General features: G+C 38.8%; 1 protein-coding gene across 1 annotated transcript in view; it reads right to left on the bottom strand.

The window, feature by feature from the left end:
• ADCY2 (adenylate cyclase 2) overlaps nt 1-20,634 on the bottom strand; it is a 230,160-nt gene that overhangs the window by 69,156 nt on the left and 140,370 nt on the right. The window contains exons 5-10 of the mRNA XM_075142429.1: nt 11,508-11,656; nt 10,149-10,260; nt 8,971-9,098; nt 2,146-2,304; nt 1,645-1,777; nt 1,139-1,315 (exon numbers count right to left, since the gene is read on the bottom strand). Of these exons, the coding sequence (XP_074998530.1) occupies nt 1,139-1,315; nt 1,645-1,777; nt 2,146-2,304; nt 8,971-9,098; nt 10,149-10,260; nt 11,508-11,656 (858 nt within the window). The remainder of the gene's footprint in view (nt 1-1,138; nt 1,316-1,644; nt 1,778-2,145; nt 2,305-8,970; nt 9,099-10,148; nt 10,261-11,507; nt 11,657-20,634) is intronic.

Genomic DNA, 20,634 nt, shown 5'->3' with positions numbered 1-20,634 from the left:
AGACAAACTGATCTATCATTATAAATACTAAGTGACTAATACAATAGTCCCAATCCAAGAATGTTTTGCTTTACTAGAAAGTCACTGCTTCAAAGTCACTGTTTTAATGTAGCCCAAACTCCTGCCAGCTTCAGCAAAACCCAGCGTTAAGTGTCTTTGAAAAAAACAGACCTGAGTGGCCAAATACAGGCAAGCGTCATTATTTTTTATCAATAAGCAACAGCAGCCATCACAGCCACATTTATTTTGTGAATAATAGCGATGGCTGGGTACTTTGACAATCCACATTCTGATGCACTGTATTTATTGAACAAGATGGGCTAGGTGGTTCAATCCTATGTTCTCATATGTAACAGGAACAAAACTGAATGCCAATGTCGAAAACTATTAGAATGTACTTTTATGTTTGCACTTTTTAGAAGGTGCAATGTAATGTACAAGCTGTGGACCGACAGCATCTTACTGACAGCAGTAAAATAGTGTTAGCAAAATTAGAAGGAAATCTTTTCTGTTCAGTGTAAGAGATGTAACATTGCACTAAAGCACTGTGAAACTCAGGTCATCAGCCACAGCTGAGGAGTGGTTAGTGCACCTTCAAAAAGTAGATGTTAACAGTGAGTATGGATTTGGTTCCCAGAGAAGTCTTCTAATAAAGTCCCCTCCAGGTACCACAGGGATATTCTAACTTCACAGCTTTTGCTCCAGGTTTGGCAATATTCCAAATAGAGAATGTGGCTAAGGAGCCAGTAAATCTCAGGGAACGCCTCCATATTAGAAGTGTTCCTTCCCAAAGGTGTTGCACTCTGGCTTTATGTTCAAAATGTCTTTCCACAAGGTGAACACCAGCCACTCTCTGTGCTGTGACTGGGGCTCAAGCTCAGAGGGTCAAATTGTGTATTTTAGAAGTACGTTGGACTCCTTATAATTCAGAGATGCACTTATAGCAAGACATGGCTCCTTAGAGTCTAATCCAAAGCTCACATGCCAGTGGAAAAGCTCCCAGCAACTTCACTGGGTTTATGCCCTGTACAAACGCATGTATCTTCTTCTATCAGAAATAACCAGGTATTTAGCAGTGAGCACCTTTTTCCTTTCAAGTATTGCTAAATTGTATGAAATGACATAAGTAGGCCCCTACTGTTGTGCTAATCTTGCCGTTTTCAGTGGTCATGCTGTCCCTGTGGTGCAAGTGTGCAAATGGCTTGGCTGCTCCCCAAGATTCCAGGTACCGGGTCATGCGGACAGAAGCTCTCATTTTGGCTCCATCAAGAGTATGTCGAGGTCTAATGTGGTGCTGAGGGCTTCGCTTCTCTCCCTGGTTGACAGAGAATAAAAGGTGATATCAGCCTTGGTGTTCATTACCTTTTGAAGCAGTAATGCATCATCTGGTACCACATATCTGCATGCTTAGGAACTTAAAAATGGAGAGATGCTAAGAACCTGCAATCCTTAATGATATTGCTGGGAAATATCAGAGACATATTTCTGAAGAGCAGGAAAGATTTGCAATGCCAACATTATGTATTTGCAGGCACCAGTAATAGCTCTGACCAATATCTTATGGTAGTGAATTATTCAATAAAGAGATTAGTGATCCTGCTCAAAAATAACTGTGACTGGCCACAAAATAAAAGTACTACTAACCTTAGGATTGATTACAAAGTAAGTCTTAACATTATGCTCTTTCAGATATGGGTCCCTCACATCTCCATCCCCATCTTCCACTTTGTAAGCTCCATTCAAATGTGCCAAGGTGACTGAGGTGATGTGAACACGGCTGAAATTATATTTTAAAAGAATGACAGAATCACAAATACCAATCAAAAGCATAATTTGAACCTGATCAACCTTTTTTACTAGCTTTTGGATATATTTTTTATACGTGACTCACTTCATTTACAGTCCCTCTAATCTCATTTTTAGAAGTTGTAATGGGCATAAATCTAAAGGTTTCCATCCACAAAAAAATACTCTTTAAATCACAGGAAATGCTGAGTGCCTGTTTTTTTTTTTTTTTTTTAAAGGCAGCACTAAGAATTAGTTCAGGCTTCTCCATGAAGGCTGATGGCTGAAGACATGGTACCTATGCATATCTCCATGGTACAAAAATCCATGTGTCTGAAGGTTAACAGAGAAGCCTCTTACCCTGGGACTCCTCCAGCTTCCATGTGATTTGCGAGAGTAACATCGTGTGACCACACATCGTACTGCCACTTCTGTAGCCCAATAACGCCACAAAGCACATTCCCAGAGTGCACACCTACGCGCATATTAATATCAACTCCAGTTGCATCTCTCACTTTCCTGTAGTTGAGAAGAAAATCTGTGTTAATATACATAATAGGGCCTTTGTTTTCTTTTAATTTACCAGTCAAATTAGCAGTAACAATGGTGATAACATTTATTTCTTTTCAGCATTGCCTCCATTCTTTTTATGCTAGGATTACTTTTTTATATCACCTTTACTTTTATCTATATTTGCAACTATTTGCAGTAAATATTAATTCTCAGGTCCGTGTCTGAAGTCCCTTCTTTTATATTCATTTGAAATTATTTGGGAGGGCTGAACTAAGTAGTGGAAATGTTCGGCCTCATAGTAGAACCTAGAAACTTTTTTTGTTGTACAGGCAGCCTTTGGTATGGCTTTTAATGCAGTGACAGTCCAACAAACATATTTTGGAGATCTGGAACTACTGTTATGCGCCCTTCTATCCGAAGACCCTAATATCTATGTTGGAGACCTTCTCATATCTGGCTTCTGTCAGGTCCTATCACTCTTGCGTGCCTGCTTGCAAATGGTTCTGCTCTGAGAGGAAGGATGAAGAACGTAGCACCTCAAGATACTCTACAGGCTGGTGGTGCATACACTTTTTGGGGATATGGGCTCAGTGCCATTCAGCCTGTGGAGAACATAGGCTCCACAGCCTTCCAAATGGTTAGTGAACGCTGTACCCAGTGCTATACAAAGAATGAAAGGCCACTCTCGCTGTCCAGCTAAACCTTTGACCTTTGACCTTTCCAGTGACTTTAGACAGAGTTGAAGTATTTGTTCACCCCAACCCAAATATCAGAAGAGCTCTACACATAAGATAGCCATTAATCTTTCCAGAAGAGGCTCTTCTGAATCACAGATGGGTGACTAAAGTCAAACAACCAGAACATTTTCAGGCATATGTCATATGGGTACCTAACGACATGTGTAAAGAGTTACAAAATTAATTCAGATGTCTACAGGCTTATACAGTTCTAAGAAATGGGAAGACCGTAACTTAACTGGATTTATGTAATAAAGCCCTAACTCATGTGGACCAAAACCTAACCAGTAATAAAGAACATGGACATACATTTATCTTAGGGGAATTCAGGGTGTTAATGGAAGGAACTACAGAATAAGAAACCCAAATGGCTCCCATATATGAGTCAGGTTCATAGTTCTAGCAACATCTTCAGTCTCAATGATGAGAATCATCAGCTCTGTACCTTCTGAATTACAGAATTAAACTGGCCTATTTCTCTTCTTTTTTTGAAAGGGAACATACGACTTAACAGGTTTAATTTGGCATGGTAAATCCTATGTGTAAGCAGTCTTTCTCAAGAGCTCTTTTTCTGGGAAATGAAAATAACAGGAGCATGACTGAAAGTATTTTGTTAAACTGTGTTTTGAAGTTATTAAAAAGAAGAGAGAAGTTTTTTAATTCCTTCAGTCTCTATGAAGTGTTTATTGATACCTCTTTTCACTTCGCCATTTTACACTGCTCTCCTGTAGCTGACACACTTGAAAATGAACTGCTTGTAAAGAATCTTTGTAAGCAGTCAGCAAATGACAAACACCACTTTGCTTTGCACAAGGAATATGACACAAGCTTAACACTTTGGAAAAAAAAAAAGTGTTTTACAAAACTGGGCAAGGTGGAAGAGGAACATTTATCCTCTAGGAGGGCTTGTCGAAAGGCTGCCCTGCCATATTCTGGAGAGCAAGCCATAAAATCTGCTTTATGATAAGCTCTCAGGAGTTAAGGAGGGGAGCAAGTAGAATATGTTCCAGAACTGAATCTTCTCTTCTGTCTCACAAATTAAAGAAACCTCGGAAGGTTTTAAATTAGAAGTGTTACTCTGGACCAAATTAGGGTTTACTACTGCTTCTCTCCTGTACTCCCTGAACAACTGCTATGGCGACGCAGGCACTGAATGCATCTAAGAATGTAGCCTATCACATCCCCATAGGACACCTTCCTTACCTACACAAGTATATCTGAAACTTCCCACTATTATTTCATTTCCTGTTCCCATGGTCTCTCTGGTTTCCCTCAACACACCACAGTCAGTGTGCCCATTCTGGCTGGGCAGTCAAAATACTCATCAAGACTGCATTTTTCCTATTGCAGCCTGAAATTTGAGTTTGTAAGGATTCTATGTTTTTCACAGGCATGGTTAGCTTGCAAGTAGTTGTAGCAACTTCACTGCACACAAGCAAAAGTTCAGGTCGTTGTGCTTGTTCTGTCTTTGAAACAGAAAACAGAACAAGGCATTTGAGAATCCTGATGTGATTGCTCTTGAAATAGCAGTTGTAACTTCAAGTAACTCAAGTAATAACAGGAGGCTTGATATTATTGTGAAAGAGGAAAAAGAAATATGATTGTATCTGATGGGTTAATGCTTGTAAGGCATCTGAGGATGCCCATTTTTCAGGTCATCTACTCTGTTTATCTGAGCTTTATTCATCGGCAATTCTGAACTAATGTATCAAAGACTCACCTAGTCCTGTCTTAAGCACTTTAACACATTCAGTGAGCCTTAAGCACCTAGTTCCCTGCAAATTGCCAGCTTTAAAAGCATGGTTCCTTTCTGGATCAGACCTACAGGAATGAAATCATACCTAAAAAAAATTATTTTATTTTGTATCTAGCTTTCAAATTGGTACAACCATCTCATCCAACAGCCTCTTTCATTCTCCTGTGAAATGGAACTCATTTCACGCTACCAAATCAAAGACAGCCTTTGAGAATCTGTGGCTGAGAAATATGTAAATTAGGAAGTCACCAGACAGACAAGGAGGTGGAGTTTGGGCTGAAGGAAAACAGCACATATATTCATACACAAACATATTTTGCCTTAACAGATAAGCTCTAGCCTTAAAGCACCCAATTAAGGTGACCAGCTCTCAACATCACAGGTAGCACTGGCATCTATGGCTTGATAAGGTGAGCATACCACTCCTGGGCAAGCAGGCTGCAGACTATAAGAAACATTGGAACATAGAGCAGAGAAGCAAACATGTTTAAATGGAAACGATCCATAGCGTAGTGAGGCTGAATTGCTCAAAATGGAGCTACACATCATTAGGAAACAAGATTGAATAAGCCTTGTATTACAGATCACCTGGCAATTTGGTAGAATTCCTCCTTTTTGCTTCAAAGAGAACTCGAACTGAAACTATATTCAGGTGGTAAAATCTATATAGAACCATTAATATAAACAGCAAACTGCTTTATTTCAGTAACTTACATACTGAGGGGTCAGTTTGCACATCGATGACTGAATATAAGAAAAACTCCTATCTGACAAAAAAGATATTTTAGACCAAGTGAGTCAAACATGTATTGAGTGACACAATTCCAACAGCAAGAGTATTACTACTTCTAGTTTTACAGGCTACAGAAATATTTCAGGACACGCTTCCACACAAATATGCAGCAATCACACAACAAAATATGGAGATGATTAATAATCAGTAATTTCTATTCACCTGCAGGCTGCAACACTTGACATAATACTTTGAAAGCATTTCAAAACATGGGGTACAGATTCCTCACTTCTTACAGAGATGTAAACAGGCTGTGATAATCAGGCATCTGTCCACAGGAGCGTTGTGAATTCTGACTACAGTAATAAAGTCAGATCAGAATGTGCTATACAACTAAAGATAATTTTCTACTCTATAAGGCAGCTTTTACCAAGGAGGACCTTATCATCCAGCATTAACAATGAATATACTTGATAGCAGCTTGAGCAGAAAGTTATTTCAAAGGAAATCGGGAAGTTCTGAAGTGTAAGGAACTGACAGATTGCTCTCTGAGCTCAAGTAAAACATTGCATTGTGATGTGTAAAATTATACTTTCAGTTCTTCGTGAAGGGCAATTTATGGCTTGAGCTTAGCATTGTTTTTCCATCAGCCTGATTTTTAAGCCAACCCCCAAAGCAGGGGAGGAGTCAGAACTTAGGGACAGAAACTCTTTTACCTACTGCTCTACTGAAGGGATGTCAGCTTTAGTTCCTAATATGCTAGAGAAGCAATTGGTGTATTTATAATAATGTTCTAGTCTATCTAAATGAAAAAGAGAAAGCATCCAGTGAAAGCAACTGAGGAAACAACCAAATCTGTAGATTTTAATGCGTGGCAAGAAGTACTCCAAGTACCATTTAAAAAAATACATTTCTTTGGACACAATGTAAGGTACAACCACATCTGGATGAAGAAAAATCATTTTAGAAAATGCAGCAATCTGATTCCTGTACTGAGGTTAGTTTTACAAAAGATCCCTAAAGCAAGGAGATAAAAATCACAGTTTCCACAAATACTACACCTTTCCGGTGAATACCTTAAAAGGAAAAGAATGAAATTTGCATTAATCAACCTACCCGTACAGTAATTACCCTGGATCGAATCACAAGACCAGGGAATGAAAGCCAAAACCCTCTTGTGACTACAATTACACAAATCTGAGGGTAGTATTTAAGTATTAGAGGATTCACTTTTGTATGCCTGTTTAGTTAATCACTGAGACAACACTGTTCAACATAACTTCCGTTTCATGATGAGGTGCACACCACACATAGACCTCACAAGGATGAGGTAATTGCTTACTTTGCTACCTGTACAGTGGTAAATGTGGTTTGGGCAAAACCATCAAAATTGGAACCCAAACTTACAGAAGAGCATACCAAGTTTTAAAACCAAAATCCAGTTGTTTAAAAAAACAAATCACACAGGTGACTACCAAATATCCAGACCTCCACGTGATATATATTTTTGCAAAGTGTAGCTCACGTAGATATACTGTAATTTTAGTCAAAGGAAACTTAGCTTTCCTACAGAAAAGATATTTGTGCCATTAACGACAACTGCTATAAGTAACCATTTACACTATTTTAACTCCTAAAAGCTAGAAAGAACTTCAGGTATGAATTACAGACAATGAATTATCTGAATTTGGTTAAAAAAAAAGAAGTGGAAGGTTTTTGAATTGTCCTTTCCTCACAAAATGTTTTCTAAATAAGCTAACAGAATCAGACACTTGCTTAACAAATAAACTACAATACTGAGCTGAAGTTTCTGGATAGGCAGGTTTAAGACCCTTCAGCATGATGTGCAGACATCCAAACTAGGTTTAAGTACCCTTATACTGAAATGTGTCCAGCTTTGGTGGCAAAACTCATCCAGGGCAGGTAGCTTACAAAAGAGTTATTCTACTCTGCACTGAGAGTTCGGATAGCAGTCAGGTGAAGAGATGAGGGAGAGTAAAGCTGCCCTTTCGCAAGACTTCTTTGAAGTCCCATCGTCTTCAGAACTGCTACAGTTGCCTATAAACCATTCCCAATCTACTCTTCAGTAATAAGCTAGAGGATTTCTCAAGTATGCCTTTAGTTTTATCCTCAGATGCCTTACAAGCGTTAACCCATCGGAAACAACCATATTTCTTTTTCCTCTTTCACAATCACATCAAGCCTCCTGTTATTACTTGAGTTACTTGAAGTAAGTTACAACCGCTATTTCAAAAGCAATCACATTAGGATTCTCAAATACCTTGTTCTGTTTTCTGTTTCAAAGACAGAACAAGAACAATGATTAAGGGAAAGAAGTAAGGGACAAATACAGTAACTCACAAATCCAAAATACTGCTGATAAGCACAGAATTCTCAATGGTGTCTTAACGTGTTAACTGACAAAACTTTTTAGAAAGTCCTCATCTAAAAAATTAATTATGGAAAAGTTGAAACTAAACCTAAAGCTGGGGTCTCGTAAGACAGGCATATTCTATTGCTTATTTATCAACATAGGAAGTAGGCCTCTCAGCCTAGGAATCTGTAAGCCGAAATGTCTTTGGTAGACACGCTCAGTATCACTCCACAGGTGCAGGGCTTGAGGCATCTTAATTGTGGAGGGGCAACTGCTCCTGACCACCAAACTCCAAACTCATCAGGAGCCAGGAGCTCTGGCCTCTCACAGAGCTGTTTGACTAACAGGTGGGTGGCAGCATCATGCCTCTGCAAAAAGCAAAGCCTCCCAAGTCCTAAGTGATGTCTATTGGGATATTTACCATCTCATAATCACAGAATCACAGAATAGTGGAGGTCAGAAGGGACCTCTGGAGATTGTCTAGTCCAACTCCTGCTCAAAACAGGGCCAGATAGAGCAGGTTCCTTAGGGCCGTACCAGTTGGATTTTGAGTATCTCCAAGGCTGGAAACTCCACAACCTCCCTGGGCAACCTGTGCCAGTGCTCAGTCACCCTCACAGTGAAAAAAGTGTTTCCTGATGTTCAGAGGGAACATTCTGTGTTTCAGTTTGTGCCCATCATCTCTTGTCCTGTCACTGGGCACCACCGAAAAGGGCCTGACTCCACCTTCTTTGCACTCTCCCTTCAGGTACTTAAATGCATTGATGAGATTTTTCCCCCTCAGCTTTCTCTTCTCCAGGTTGAACAGTCCCAGCTCTCTCAGCCTTTCCTCATATGAGCAATACTGCAGGCCCTTAATCATCTTTATAGTGTAGTGACGAGATAGCCTGGCACAATCCAACATCTTAAAACATTTCTTTGCTGAGGCTGAGATCAAGGTAACCATGCTGGACCTTGCAGTGAAACACACCAACTATTGCAGGTCTGAATGTTTCAACCAGCAGCACAGCTACAGATAGAAAAGAGACAGAATTTTTATTGTTGAATATTTAACAAAAAGTTCGGCACTTACTTAATAGCTTCACACATGTCCAGTCCCATTTTCACACAATTCTTGGCATGATTTTGAAGAGATATAGGTAGTCCGGAAACACAGTAATAGCAGTCACCTAGGATTTTAATTCTCATACATTCATTTTCCTGGAGCAAAAAGCAAGGTGAGATGGTCACTTTCAACTTGAATTACATAAATGAAGGGTTACTGTTACAAAGACTGACTTAAAAGATATTAGCAAAATTGTTCTGCTTAAGCTTGTTTCAGTAGAGAAGGATTTGGCTTGCTAAAAAAGAAGTGCTGTCAGAGAGTTTTGTATGGATGATTCCTCCATCTGTTGTGGTTCTTAATGGGCAAAATCAGGAAGTAAGTTCACTGCAAAACATGTATCTGCAGTGTTGTTCACACCTTTGCTTAAAGAACTGAGCCAAAGTATCATGTACTCAATCTAAATAAAGTCTTTTTGATTGAGATATGAAATCAAAAGACCTAGCCTTTCACATTTACTTCCTGAAACTAGCAATCATAATCTTATTTCTACCTTTTGTACTCTAAGGCAATACAAAGATTTTAGGTTTTTTTAACCAATACTAGACAACAGTTCTTGAACTAATAAAAACCACCAAAAATTTTTATCTGTTTTAGTGTTTCTGATTTCACCAAACCACATAGCATGAGGTTTGATGCAATTTTTATAAAAATGGCACCTAAATAAACAGAAGAAAATCTGCTGATTATATTTGAATTTTTTCTTGAGTAATCAAGAGGCTGTGGTCAGTAATTAAAATTGCTTCACTCAATGTTGTCTCCCTTTGTCCTCCAGTCTCTTAAATGCCTTTCCAGAGATCAGAAAACTGACCGTATCAGTTTTCTGTCTTGAGTTTCTTAATCCTTGTTACTGTAAAATATCTATTTAAAGAGCTGTTCACCTTCCATTAAGCTTTATAGGGCTCCATGAGCTGTCTCTATTGGTCCTATTAGAGAGAGCTATCTTGGGTTTCACAGATTGTCACACTGGCAGAAACACACCGTTACACTCAGACCAGAGCCAGATTTTTTCTTCACGTTTCAAGTCTAATCTTCCTGCCAAAGCCTCAGAAATGCTGTCTGTAGGTAGAAGAGTCCGCAAGAAGAAAAAATATTTTAAAGATGACTTACTTATTTAAACTAACTGTAGCAGCCCAGTAGAAACCCACCTTTGCAATCTGATCAAATTTGCCAAACAGCTCGTTTAGCATGTGCACCAATTCCCCTGGCGAGCAGTCACTAGCCAGGCGAGTGAATCCCACGATATCAGCATACAAGATGCTACAACAGAAATGAACAGAAACTTGCTCACAGTTTCCTTCTGCAGAACTCAGATTTATCAATCAAAACCAACACCTGAAAGTAGGCATTCTGGACTTCACAGAGGTATGCCTGTATGCAAAATAGCCACTGCTAAATGTAGAGCAATAAATATAACTATATTTATAAGTAAACCTACATTTACCTTTACAGGCGTTATGTTTATATGTAATATATATCTATTTTACCTTTATAGGTATTACCTTCACAGGTAGTACCTTTACAGGTATACCTATATTTATAAGTATTTATAGACATTCTATACCTATATTTGTTACAGTGTATTCAAAAAATAGAAGCTTTTTTCCTACTCACAAATTGGCAATATAATAATGGCAATTATTTCAATAAACATGTTTGTTATCAGAAATTGTTTAATAACTTTTTATCGTTATAGACATTTTCTGTCTAGATTTACCTGTCAATGATAAGCAGCATGGAAGTCTTTTTTCACTTGTTACTCAGACTATTAAATTAAAGCTTGAGGATTGCTAAGATATTCAAACCATACACTATGTTTCTATTCACCAAGAAAACTTGACCAATTCATAGAATCAGGCTAAGGAAAAAATATTTGTGCTCACAAGTGAAAATGAACTTCCTCAAAAGTCCTGCAATGCTTGCTTTAAAAATGTAATTTCTAAGAATGTCATTCAAATTAACTTGTCCAATCAAAAAAAACAGGAAAAACAACTTGTAAAAGTGAAAGAATATTTGAAATAAATAGTGAATTATTTTTCTAATAGAAATTTATAATTAATAAATAATTGTATTTGTCAGCAGAATATTTTATCTCAGGTACTGTGTAAAATACATATGCCTCTATGTACAACAAAATACAACTGCCTCCATTTACATCACATAAAATCTGAGAGATTGCTCCAGTTAAGAAAATTACAAATTCAGAATAATATAACTGACACGAATTACAATTTTGACTAGTATACACGGTACTTTAACCTGAAAAATTAAGATATTATGAAGAAAGCCTGTTAATGTGTGGCTTTTTCTAAACAACCCCTTTGTATTATCACCTTTGTTGCTCTTCTAGAACACAGAATTGTTAGCATTTGATCAAATTAACAGATACTAAACATTAAGTTGTTGAAAAAACATATTAAAACAATTATTTTCTTAATTGGTCTCTTAACACTTTCTTCTCAAAATTTTTCTGAACATTGTTGATACATTTTATTATAGTACAATACCTTACATTGGTGTGCCTTTTGACATACAAATTGTGGAAGTTGTTGGTGTTTTCCAGCTGGCCTGCCTTGGGACCTTGTAACCTCTGAATGATCTCTGCTTTCATTTCCATGGCAATGTGAGCAGGCAGTAAAGAAAGTAGAAGACGCTCCTAAAATTTAAAAGGAAATGTCCACAATTTCTTTAAGGAGAACGAAATTAGCGTGGAAGCAATACTGTGCAAGGCATACGCTATTGTCAATACCCTAGATAGTTTTATGAGGCTTGCACTCAGGCATTTGCCTGGTATGGCCTCCAAAATTAATCAGTTCCTTGAAGAACTTGACAGAGATATACACACATTTCCAAGTATCTAACTTCTTCAAGGTTTTGTGCATATTAGAAAACGCGTAAGCTAAACTTAATATCTGAAGAAGTTATGTACAGTAATTTATTCTGTATCTGAGTAGGATGCAGGAAACACAGATTAGCAAATAAAGAAAGAGCTTCAAGGACTTCAGGGAAATGCAGTCCAATTCAGGCAAGAGTAGACTAAATAATTTTTTTAATGTATTTTAAATGTTTAGTCATAGTTTTAGCAGTTGTTAGACTGAAAATGAAAAGATAAAATCAGGACACAACATATTGAAAATGTTGGACTTTTGCAGACTATTTTGATACATACTCCCCCCTTACTTTAATATGGCATTTGACAAACTAAAGTTTTTTGAAAATATTAACTAAAAGGAAATTGAAAATTTTAAAAAAAAACTTACATATTTTTCCTTATCTTGTGTTGGTATTATACTCATGGTCTTCTTGTGAAGCTCTCTTACATCGTACATTTTAATTTTGCCCATTTTGCCCATTTTTTTTGCCCATTTGCTTTTCACTGAGTTCCTACTTCTCTGGAAAACTGAATCCACAAGGAAATAGCTAGAACTCTGCAAAAAACCCCTTCCTGCTTTGATCATACTCCACCTCAAAACTGAACAAGAATTTCCCATTTTCTTGTAGGCAGAGGGGAGAGGTTAATTCTGGCTAAGCACAAAAAACAGAACCCTGAACCAGTGAGGAGGGGGAAGGCAGCTGTAAAAGCCCATGACAGAGTCAGAGAGAGAAACAGAAAAAATGATGACCTCAAAACGTGCACGGTCTGCAGGTGTTACTCACAGTGATGCATTCCCTTCGGTTCACAATATGCATTTTTGCAGAGTTTGCAGTTCTATTCATGAAGGTACCAGAAGAAGTGTAACCATTAATCCAATGCTCTGCCTGGGATAATTATTCCTGTTCAGGTCTAATGACCTTGAGTAGAGCATGGCAATAACAGGGCTATAGACTTTCTGATATTTGCAGCTACCTCGGCTATCTATCTCTGTAATGTATAATGAAGACTTCCCATTCCCCATAGCATTTGTGTACCTGTAAGCATAGCATTAACTTACATGAGTCCCTACGAAACTGATTCTGCATGCACTTTGTAAAAAAAGTCTATTTCAAAGAATCAAGACAGAATCTTGCTTTTTTGCTAAGTAATATTTAACTAATAATTTTCTTTTTTTTTTCACTTTAGTGAGATCTAAACATAATTTTGATTCACATATGTCTGGACTGCTCTTTATTTTGCATGCTAAGGCATATCACATAAACAGTAAGATGAGTTATGAAATAAACGTTCAAGGTAAAGCATACCATAAACGTTCAAGGTAAAGCATAAGTAAAGCATACTTAAGGTAAAGCCCCATAAAGTGGCTTTATTTCTTAAATGCAAGATTAATTTAATATGTTTAGGCATTTTAGCAAGTACACATCCAAGAGGCTGATGTATTTTCATTTCTAATGTAGTCCACTGGTCCTTGGTGGAGCTATTTTTCTAACTTACAAAGAATGCCTGAAAAACCAATGGATTTTTTTCCATAACGAAAGCTTACCCTTGCAAGTTGCTCTTTAACAAAAAATTGCTGTTTTGTGATGTACAGGACAGGTCAGCACTTGTTAATAATTATCATTAAATAGTTAACAAAGATGTGAGTGCTCTTAGCTCCAATCACTGTGCTCCTGTTGTACAATGGCTACTAAATGCCAGCTAGCTCACTATCTTCCTATGATTCCATTACGATTCCAGACACGCAGTGAGGCAGACACTCAACGTCCAGGTTACTGCTTATGTCTTTGAAACCCAGAGAGGCTGGCAAAAGGTCAAAGAGAAAAGCAACAAAAGTTTTTAAGAAAGCAATAGAAAAAGCAATAGAAAAATTTTTCGTAGGAAGCAGCGTAAAGTCAACTACAAGCTAAAGAATCATAAAAGGAAAGGGAAACCAGAATGCCTTTATTTTGTAGAGAACAGCAGGAGAGACAGGACGTTTCCCCTCCTTTTTATCTCCAGGCCAGACCACTATCCCATTCTGCTTAAACGTCCTGGTGAAGCTGTCACCATACCAGAACTTCGCTCCAAAGAATGTTTTCCTTCCTCCATTTCCACTGTACAAAAGAGAAGGTTACGACCAAAGGTGGTTTTAGAGAACTGCAATTGGTGAAGCACACTGCAAAATATCCTGCCATGCCCAGCTACACCTAAACGCTTCAGCCACCCTCTCCATCACGCAGGTGCTCACGTTTCAATCCTGAAGCTACCACTTGTGTGATAATGTGCTATCAAGTCACATATTACATTTCACGCAGATTGTTAATTTTGGTTTCTTTCACTAAAAGACAACTGTGAAAGAAGTTGAATCTCAACTATTTATGAAGACCGTGGCTAGGCTGGTCAGTAGCCAAATACAAAATGGTTACAAATAGATTGTTCCCTCTCTTTCTGCTAAAAGATCCTAAGAAATGCAAAGCATTTAAGAACACCTCTTCCTTCATGTTTTGTCATCTCTGGTGACTAAAAAGAGCATAGTGGAAGGATCAAAACCAATTACTAATCAGATTGTAGTGCCTGATGTTTGCAGTGAAATTTCTGCAGACTGTAACGGTGTGAGGAACATAACAAATCAAGACTGCTGCTTATGATGGCTTTTTATTTGATAATACATTCTGTACTATTGTCTCAAAAAGATAGAAAATCTACACATCAAAACCTAGGTGAAATGACACACAAGGCACTGACTTTGAGACAAAACACTTGTCTATTTGTAGTAGACAGAGAAGCCACTCTCAGAGCTACAGTCTGTAAGAAAAAAAAACAAAGTAATTCTCAATGCAGGTCAAGATGCAGAATTTAAAAAGTCTTCAGACTAAAAATAACAGTACCCACTTCTGGTGAAAGAGAAGCTGCGGTGCTATGGCAATAATCAAAATCACCTCACAAATGTCTTTCCTTGAAATATTACCAACATGACCTTACAGCCGGTGTATGTGATTCATGCACACAAGACTAACTGTTTCCTGACTGTTCGTGTTCTCTGGGGCTATGCTTTCCCCTCACACTCAGATCACTTGTAGCTGAGATCTTTAAGTCCTAGGGCTGAAAGACAGAGCACACAAGCCATACTGAATACAACATTATAATGTACTCCTCTCTTCTCAGAACATGTCTATCTGGATCCCAGAAGATGGCTAGCAAGTAGTCATTCTCCCTGGATTCTCTAACTGAGGATTTTCAGTCGTATGTGTCAAACTGTTTCTTGAGTTCCTGCCCTCTCAAACTCTCACATCCAAGTTGATTTCCTTGTCAGAGTTTTCCCTAAATTATACACATGACTTTAGCAGTCATTGCCAGTTACTCATCACTCCCCTAAAGCTTGATAAAGGATGTTTGTTTAGCTAGAGTAAGTTAGCGTATCTCAGTTAAAGATCATTGGACTGCGTTGGTTTTTGCAAGGTGGCAATTGCATTTGCAGTATCTTGCACGATGGAGGTCATGCTGTTGTTATGTAGTAAGCCTCAAATACTCGGTACAGTACATTTTCTTAAGTGCATATTTCACAAATCAAACTCTTCTTGGCTTGAGGCAATAATGCTTTATTTATTTGCTCATTCCTGTTTTGTTATGTAAACTACCAATTCTGATTCACTCATTTGTACAAGGTTACATGACTATCAACTCTTCTCTTTACCGAAGCACAAATAATTCTAAGAATTTATAGATTTAAAGGCCAAATATTCTTCCATCTAGCCTGATCTCTTGAATAATATAGACAATAGAATGTCATCAAGGAGAAACAAAGGTATTTGATAGGGCTCACTACATTAAAATTAGCTTAGTGCCTGACTCTCAATGGAGAGAAACTGTCCTTCAAGGCAATTCACAGAATCTAATACCAGACTCCTGTAGGGGGCAAGTCTCTCTCTCTCTCTCTCCGCCCCCCCCCCCCCCCCCGGAACCCCATTGTCTATGGAGGGAACTGCAGGTCCAAATTTTGGTCTTACTGGAAGAAATGTCCATCTTTCTTGTTGAGCTTCTGATGTTGAAGAAGTCTGCAGAAAAACTACATGTATGTAGGTCAATGAAGTGATATAGGGACATTTTTGTCCCTATAATCCCATATAGGGATATTTTTGTCCCTTACCATGTCATCTAGGGCACTGAATATTGAATTCTACTTTTCTGTGGGCTGGGCTTTGTTTTCAGATTCCTGTGGCATATGTCTAATCATCTATTTAGCAAGTTTTACAAATCAGGTCAATAAGTCAGCAGTAAGAGCTCTAGAAGCAATTAGCCTATACATGCATCCAGCTTCACAAAGTTTACAAATAAACATGGATAAAATAAAATTTTCAGCTGCCCTTGAAATGTACCAAGAAATAACCTACAAGAAAGGAATCTTGTGATTCCTGATCACGCAATGATGAATCAGCCATGTGGCTGATAGAGATGGTGATCAACAAGGTACTTGTTTGGCAAATTATGGTACTGTTTACCCAGATCTGATGCACATCCTCTTAAATACACCTACTAGGATAAACAGCTGTAAATAGTTTTTTCTTAAATTTAACTTGGACTCCTAACTGGGAGGGGACATGGTTTTTAAAAATTAGGCGCTATTATCCCCTTCAATTTAGCCTATGTTAGTAACCTCCACCAACCTTATTACTTGTACTGAGACCAATAAATTGCATTTTACTCATACACACCAAGAAAGGTATTCAATCTTGATTACAGAGACATCAAGAGATGGAGAATTCATCAACTCCTTAGCTGTTTGTTCTAGTGGTTAATCAACTGAACTGTTAAAAACTGTTAAAAATGTGTTCTGTATTTCTTACTTTGAAGTCTTGGTCCTGTTATATCTTTCTCAGCTCAAGATTAATGTCCACACTCTTTTCTCTGTAAAGTTAAACACTGATCAGACAACTTAATTTTCTTTTTGATCAGGTAAACAGACTTAGCTCCATAAATCTCCTGCTCTTAAGTATTTTCTACACTCTGTTCTCTAAACCCTCAACAACCTTCAAACATTTTTTGAAAGTTCGTTTGACACAAATCCTAACATTGTGCTCCAGTAAACAAAGACATACACACACATACCATCCTGCCCTATTCCCCTCAATATGTCCATAATTTACACTGCACAACTTTCTGCTGTAACATCTCAGGAGTTCCGTGCCTGCTATGTCTCCAAAATATTTCAAAGTTGCAGCCTTCCAGTTTTCTAGCTATGACCCATACTGTTTGCTTTTAGAATTATGACTTTCCAGACAGTTATTATAAAGGTGTACCTTGTCTTGATGAATATAGTTTATAAAGTATTCTGTATTACTGTATTTACTATCAAACCAATATTTGGCTTTTCTTTAAAAATGACTGTCTGTGATTGTCTTCACATATCTCCTAGATCATTAATAAAAAATAAGCATAAAGGATGAGAACTGGTTCTTGCAGAACACAACACACATGTCAATTCATTGAACATCTCCACTGACAATTTCCAGTTATCTCACTCAAAATCCATTAGACTGTGCCCTTTTGATGGGGAGCGGTGTCAGAACTTTTAATAAGGATCACCAGCATCATTGCATCAAACATCTTACTGAAATCTACTGCTGTTGGAAAGTTACTTAACCCACACCTGTTTCCCATTAAAAACTGAAAAACATTTTCATATGACTCGATTTCCTACAAAGTTGTTGAGTACATCACTCTATTTCTTTCCAAATACAAAACCATCATAGCAACATCTTTTATTTCATACTGATTGTTTATACTCTTCCTATCTAGTCGCAGCCCCTTCCTTTGTTAGGATGGCTTTTTCCCTGGAATACTTCCAAAGTGCTGTCATCGGCCTTGACAAAAACAGGCAAGAATTTTTCCTGACATCTAGAAGTCTACTTATCACAACTTTTGTCATATTGAACCTCTTTTTTACATATTTAATTGATGCTTTTGCTTTCACTCGTGGCTAGTACAGGCTTTACACCACAGCTGACGTATTTTCTGATGACAGAATTATGAACTTTCGTCTGTTCGTTAACAGCCTCCTAAAGGGCTCCCCATTGCTAGCAACATTCATCTATGCTGTGTTTTTTTTTTTTTCCCTGTGGAAAATGAGTTTTTTCAAATCCCCCAAGCACAGCACCATAAGACTCTTTATCTTCATGATCCTGTAGGTGACATTTCAAGGCTGGCAATGCCAGGAGCCGATACCAAAACCAGAAAATCAATACACACAAGCAGAATGAGAGCACCATGCTCTCAGTCCTTGCTGCTTCACCAGCCACGGGACATGAACTCCCTCATGAAGATATTTTGCAGAAGACAAGCTGTAGATGTCCGCGAGCAGCGTGAGGTGGCTTCTCCAGCGAGAAAGGGAGCCCCAAGTGGGGGCTGCCAGCGGGGCAGGGCCCAGCCCCAGGGCCAGGCAAGTGGGGCAAGCCCGGGATGGCCGCCAAGGGCCCAGGTCACCAGCCCAGCCCACGGTGATAAGACATGTCCACGGGGGAGCCGGGACTGGGCCAGGGCCAGGGTGAGGCCCAGGGAGGCCCGGGAAGTCAGTTGCAGGTCGGGGACTGGGGCCGGACCAAGGGGCCTGTGGCCAGGCACAGACATGGCGGCGGTTTCACGGGACCTGTAGCTGAGGCCAGGCCGAGCGGCAGAGCTGCAGCTGAAAAGCAGCTCCCACCGGAGAGGCCAGACGGGGATCTGCCCCCCGCGGCGCTGCCCGGGAGCCTCTGCCCAGGGGAGAGGGGCTGCCCTCCCTAGGCTGGCGCTGAGCTCCAGCCAAGCCTCCAGGAGGAGGCAAGGTGTCTTCAAATCATTTTGTAATGGCAAAACATCTGTGGCATGACTTGCTCACTTAGCAAGAATGGTACAACCGACCCAGGCTTTCCATAGAAATACACGTATTGGTTTTCAGGCTAAATACGCACCATTCTGCACCCTCAGTGTGCCCAGCTCATTTGCTGCCGAATAACTTTGCCAATACACAGTTAACATCCAGCTGGTCACCTTCCTTTCCAAATAACACTAAAGCTACCTGAAAGCACCGCTTCGCTGCAACAGTTTCAGTGTATGGGTCTGAAAGCTCATTTAAATGCACAGGCTCACCACATATTTGTCAAAGATAAATTCCTTCAAGGAACTTAGGGGATGCTTAATGTTTATACATAGATTACAGTTTGCATATGCAGGCTGTCTATGACTAATTTTGCAAATGAAGTTCACTACACCTTCAGAATACGTGCCTATCTTGCGGCTGTTCAAGAGCCGAGTCATCAAACAGCAAAACAGTAGAGTAAAAACAGAACATAACGACATACACAGCCAGAGCTTAATTAATTGACACAATTTCAAGGTTTGCTTTAGTCTGATCCTGCTAACTCTTGCTTTAAGTTTTATATATCTCAAGACCACAGCTGAATAGCCAGAAGCGGCATTTTGCAAAGAATCTGTTTGATGACATTAACACGGTTATTACTATATCAGCCTTTAGTAATGGTGAAGTATTACAATGCTGGCATTTGCTCAATATGATTCTTTTAAACACTGAACCCTCTAACTCCAGTACATCTCATTTCCCATTTTGATGAGAAGAGTTTTATGTTATTTTTTCACTAGAAATGAACAAAACTGTACACAGCTCTCTCTTCATGTCTTTCCCTTCTTCCAAACCATCCGTGGGACATGTCAGGTTAGTTATTTGAGAGTACCGCTTGAAAGTATCTATCTATGCAGCCCTTTCCCCCAAAGACAGAGGTTTCCTGTTCAGCTGCCCAGTCTAGAGTCAAACCTTGTGGTTGAAATCAAATCCAAAGTAAACCCAAAAGCATTTCTAGGGCACAGCATTGCACTTAAGTTAGAGGATCATGTCTGAAGCACATTGACAGCATAGCTCCTCCATGCTCTTCTAGTTAGTGTGAAACTGTTTTTTTTTACCTCAGACTTTGCCTGCTGATGTTTTAGCCGTCTGCTTACAGAATACCAACTAAGCATGCACGAATGGATTTCTTTCAGTATTTCACTGGTAATTTTCCAATATTTTATCAGACACCATACAGATACCACACATTTGTGTGATCAAATGTTAGTCACCACACAGAAGAAGGATCAAAACCAAGGATCAGTCACCGAACTATGCCCATCGGGAGCTCATAAACACTCCGAAGTGGGTCAGACAGAGCGGTCAGAAGCAGGGCAAGACAGCAATAAAAATGAATCAAAACTCTTAATCTCTGCATTAGATTAGTCAAAAGTAGAGGTAGGTAACCATAGGTTTGGCCCATACAACAGCCTGTTTAAATGGAGGGAGAAGTTTATTCAAGCAGAAGTTAATTCAAGAAATTTAAATGAAAAGTGAACCTACAGTAAGGATCTGTCCTCCTACTTGTGAAACAGCGATGATAAATTTTAATGACGGAAGCTGTATATTTTAACACCTTTTTTCTGAGCAGCAGTAAGCGTCACCATTCATTCAGCAGCTCACTTCCTAGCCTTGAAGACAGGGAAGCTGACTCACCCTAGGTAGAAATCAAAGAACAGGCAGGTGTCTGGAGGGTATACACTGTTACTGCATTCATAAGCAGACCTTTTGCTCCCTTACAATGGTCTAAATAAAAGGGAACAAGAACGATTTGCATTATATCTCTATCTCGGGAATGGAAGTTTCTCTTGCTTATTCACAGAATATGTATCTTGTAGAAATCTCCTCATTGCTCTTTAATGATCATGTTCACTAGCTACTAAATATAGAAAGTTTTAAATTAAAA

The sequence above is a fragment of the Calonectris borealis genome, chromosome 2, assembly GCF_964195595.1.
Source record: "Calonectris borealis chromosome 2, bCalBor7.hap1.2, whole genome shotgun sequence".
NCBI lineage: Eukaryota > Metazoa > Chordata > Aves > Procellariiformes > Procellariidae > Calonectris > Calonectris borealis.
The sequence above is the reverse complement of the archived record's forward strand: the minus strand, read 5'-3'. Positions and strand labels throughout refer to the sequence as shown.